At 57.7% G+C, this 4313-nt stretch overlaps 1 protein-coding gene across 1 annotated transcript in view; it reads left to right on the plus strand.

Moving 5' to 3' along the window:
* The first annotated feature begins 3992 nt into the window (after nucleotides 1-3992).
* The window catches only part of TEDC1 (tubulin epsilon and delta complex 1), a 68561-nt gene continuing 68240 nt past the window's right edge, over nucleotides 3993-4313 (plus strand). Inside the window, exon 1 of the mRNA XM_042031038.1 lies at nucleotides 3993-4303. Within this exon, the coding sequence (XP_041886972.1) occupies nucleotides 3993-4303 (311 nt within the window). The remainder of the gene's footprint in view (nucleotides 4304-4313) is intronic.

Genomic DNA, 4313 nt, shown 5'->3' on the forward strand with positions numbered 1-4313 from the left:
GTGAGATGGGACTTCCCGTCAAGTGCTGCAAAGCAGTGGTTTGGGGAACCCCATCTCACCAACGGAAACAGCTCTGCAGAGGTGAGAAAAGGAGGGTCAAACCTTGTTCCAGATGGGGAACAACATCTCCAGCAAACATTGAAAATACTGAAGGCAGAGGGACTCTGGGTATGACAACCAGGGGCGTAATGAGAAGTGAATGGGACCATGAACTGAGGTACTGGAAACTGAGGTCTAGCTAGGGAGCAGGGAGAGGAGGGCACAGGCTGTTCTATCCTCACCCCATTCCTGTTGCTGGTGATCCAGTGCTGGAGAGGAGCTGGGTGCAGAAAGCCCTGGGGATGTTTGCCAGGTCCTGGGTGGCTTGCCTAAGCAAGGAGCGGAAGCAGAAAAGTTGACATCAGGCACCTAGAGCTGACTTTTACTTTCACACCTCACATGTTATTTTCAACGAAACAGGGAGAGTTTTCAAGAGGGAATGGTGCAAGAACTTCCCACTGAAGCCTCTGTCTTGTTTTGGTGAGCATTATGTTAAAGGCCCTGGGGGAAGAGGTCAGAGGGAGTTTCTCTCTGTGCAGAGGAACTTGGCTATTAAAGTAAAAAGGGTGAAACTCCTGAGAAGAGAGTTGCTGAGACCTCAGATCTCTTTTCTAATCCTTCCCAATTCACTTATACTGAAAGCCCTGCATCAGAAGGCCTGAAACACCACCACCTTTCTTAAACATCCAACTGCTGGGAGCTGACCTTGAATTTTGGTGCTACAGCCCACACACAGGCCTATTGCTGACTAACTGCTTGTGTCCAGGAAAACCTGCACTAGAGCGTTACAGTCATTACAGCTTTGCTGTAGCCCATCTATGCAGGCAATCTGTGTTCACAGCCCCTGTGCTTGCTTGGCTCCTTTCTGCCAGCATCTTGGCCATGCTGCCAGGTCATGCCTTTTCCCACTCTGGTTTACCTGATGTCCCAGTGAGGGAAGAGTGAGTGTGTATAACAGAGCTGGGTTGGGAGCGGGAAAGGAGCTGGAAATGTTTGCAGTAGAAAGTGGTGCAGGCTGCCTGACCTGCTCAGGGTGTGAAATGCTCCAGCCACCCAAGGCCTCCCTTGAGTGGGTAGGGAGGGAAGCTGTGCTCTGCTCTGATGGCTGCTCAGCAGACACCACACTGCAGAACGAGAGGGAAAGGAGAGGGGAAGGAGAGAAGTGAGGAACTCCGGCCACCCGAGCTGTCGGTGGAGCGTGGGAAGCACTGATGCCTGGCCAGGAGACAGGCTGGCTCCCTCCCACGCCTTCACGGGGATAAAAGCATTAAGAAAAAAACCAAAACCCGAAAGACTAAAGGAGTTGTTTTTCCAGGAGGAGAGCTCATACCTTCCCCTTGGCAGAGTGGGGCTGAGGTAACATCAGGAAGCTGTGCTGCTGCCAGAGCGGGCAGGGATGGCTGCTATCAAATACAATCAGCATGAGGCAATGGGACAGGGCTCCCGTCATCATCTCTGGCTACCCTGCACACACAGCAGGGCCATGTGTGGTGGTGAGTTGCCATGGCACGGGTGAAAACAGGCGCCCTTGGCCCCACTGAGTCACCCGGCACAGAAATGACCACAGCTGACGCATCATGCCAAAAATGGGCGGCTGTGTGGCACCACACGAGCCCGGGAACCCAGAGAGGGCAAAGTCCAATGGCCTCTCCCAGGTAAAGCATCCCTGGCCCCTCAGTATGTGCTCGGATTTTCCCTTCCCACTGTGGTCCCCGCTGCCACGCTCGCCCCAAATCTGCCTCAGTGCCTGGGACCCAGGGGACTAGCCAATAAGCTAGCTCTGTCCTGCTTCCTCTTTCCACAGAGAGGGTCCTGGAGGCTTCCAATCTCCATGATAACATCAGGGTTGTGTGCTGAAGTCAGCCAGCCGTTGCTTGTTTCCATCTGCCAGTCCTTACGGGACTGGTGCTTGGGAGAGGGGAGGTGAGGGTGGCCTGGATGCAGCAGGGCAGGGGCTCTGCTGCCAGTGGGGTGCCATCACCATCCCTGCTGGGACAGCACACTGGGGGCTGTCACACCGTCACCTCCTTAGTCTGTCCCTCGCACATGGTCCATCTCTGCAGCAGGAAACCATTGCCTTCCCATCGGCTTCTCCCACCCTGGGAAAACCGCCCAGGCAGCTGGTAGAGCAGATAAGTGGGGCCTCACACGCCGGGACTGAGAACCCGCTGTGCTGTGCCGCGCCAGAGAGGCTGGAGTGATCTGCCTGGCGTCCAACTTGCCCGTGGCCGAGTGCCAGCCCTCTGCAGCGCCAGGCGTCCTGTGTCAGCTGTGCCCACGGGGCTGCGTGCCGGGAGAGCCACAGGGCAAGGGACCAGGGGACACTGGCCAGGAGGGCAGCCAGCCCGTGCTGGGGTACCACGGGGTTGGCTTGGCCAGCGGAATGGAGAGGTGGCACGGGGCTCTCGGTGTGCTGGGATGGTGTGAATCCCAGCTGCTGCTCCCATGCTGATTGGTGATGTTTGCTGGCCCTGGGGGTTGGTGTGCTGGCTGGGGGACAGGAGCCCAGACGAGGGGTGATGGACAGAACCACGCACTGTGTGTGCACTGGGTGATGCAGGAGAGCCCTTGTCTCAGCAGCTGCCCCGGGGGGGGAAAGGCCTAGACAGAGGAATGTGTGTGGGGACAGGGATAGCTTTGAGCAGGGTTTATGGAGTGGTCAGGAAAACACAGGAAATTGGCTCCAGCTGAAAGTCCTCCTGCCTGGAGACTGCAGCAGGGACGGGAAAACAGACAAGTGATGTGTCATGGAGGGGCTAGACAGCGCCCGATAGCAGCAAGGTATGGAAAGCCAAGAAGGATGCCAAAGACAGCAGAGGATTGTCCAGGTTCGATAAGGCTCTGGGCAATAAAAAAGGACTTTATGGGCTGTTGGAAACCAAAGGCAAGGAACCATGTGGAAATGCCAAGCCTGTGAGGAAGGAGAGCAAAGAAGTGGATACAGATTGCTGAGCTAGAACTGGACAAGGGATAAGGAAAATGCTTTCCAGACCATTAGGAAAGGAGGATGTGAGACAACAGCTGCTAGAGAAGATATTTTAAAAATCCTTAAGCCTGGATAACTCACACCCAGGGGTCCTTTCAGGGCTGGCGGGAGCAGGAGCCAGGATCCACAGGACTGGGAGAGCTCTAAAGCAGCGCTCAGCATTGGAAGGGGCTGTGCTCTGCAGCACAGGGGTGGGAGGCAGGAGAGGAGCAACCAGAGGGAAAGAGTGCACACACAGTTCATGTTGGCTGGAGGTCTCTTCGGACCACTGTGATTTCTCTCCTCATTGCAAGCAGCCATTTGGCTGCAAGAGCCTGTTTTGTAGCGGGAAGGAATTTCACATGTTGTTTCATGTTGTTCAGATCCTGGTGAAAAGAAAGTACAGGCATCACGCTAGATCCACAGTGAGCACATTAAATGGACCATGAACTGGGGAACTGGCCAAGAAACCATCAGTGGGGGCTTCCAGCAGGTCTCATGTCCAGGCACAGGCAGGATCCCCGCAGTGCTGGCGGAGCAGACCGGTGTCCCTGGCACAGACCAGTTGTGCTCCCTCTGTAAATCCGCAGCAGGAATCCATTTCTATGCCAGGTTTTGGTTTTGTAAATTCTAGCCAAGGGTGGACTTCTCTCAGGAACTCCGGCTTCTCCCAAATAGCAGACCCGCTTCTCCCCCACGGGCCCCCAAGGATTAATCCCCGGGATTGCTTCATTTAAGGGGTTATATGCCTGGGGACCCGAGCTGGCCGCATCACAGCCCGCTGAGCAAGAGGCAGGCAGGGATATCTGCAGACCTGCTGCTGCCAAACCCTGCGCTCTCCCATCGTCCGAGAAGCTGTTCTGACTGCAGCAGAGCTGTTTTTGGAAGAGCCGAAGCCGGGTTTTACACCAGCTCTGTCCACCAAGAAGGGTGGGGGAAGCTCGCAGGGCTTCCCCGCGTGTTTTTTGGCGGGGCAGGAGGCGCGTCCATGGCTCAGGGCACGTGTGAGCAGCGGGAGGTGACATGTGTGGGGGCACTGCCTGAGGAGGCCCGGAGCGCTCTCGGCCCCGGCCACGCGCGCAGGCGGAATAAGCCCCGGGACCAGCGGCGGTCCGGGAGCCGCCGGCAGGGACAGTGCCCCCTCCCCGCGGCCAGGGGGCGCCGCCGCGGGCGGGCGGGGCGGAAGGGCGCTCCCGCCGAGGCCGGGGAGCGGCGGGAAGCGGCGGGATGCGGGGCCGGCAGCGGGAGCAGCACCGGGAGCAGCGCGGCCGGGAGCGGGGCCGGGCGCTGCCCGCTGCCGTCGGGGCGC

The sequence above is a fragment of the Corvus kubaryi genome, unplaced genomic scaffold (assembly GCF_017639235.1).
Source record: "Corvus kubaryi isolate FWS band 111438036 unplaced genomic scaffold, C.kubaryi_AGA036_p1.0 37334, whole genome shotgun sequence".
Classification (NCBI taxonomy): Eukaryota; Metazoa; Chordata; class Aves; order Passeriformes; family Corvidae; genus Corvus; species Corvus kubaryi.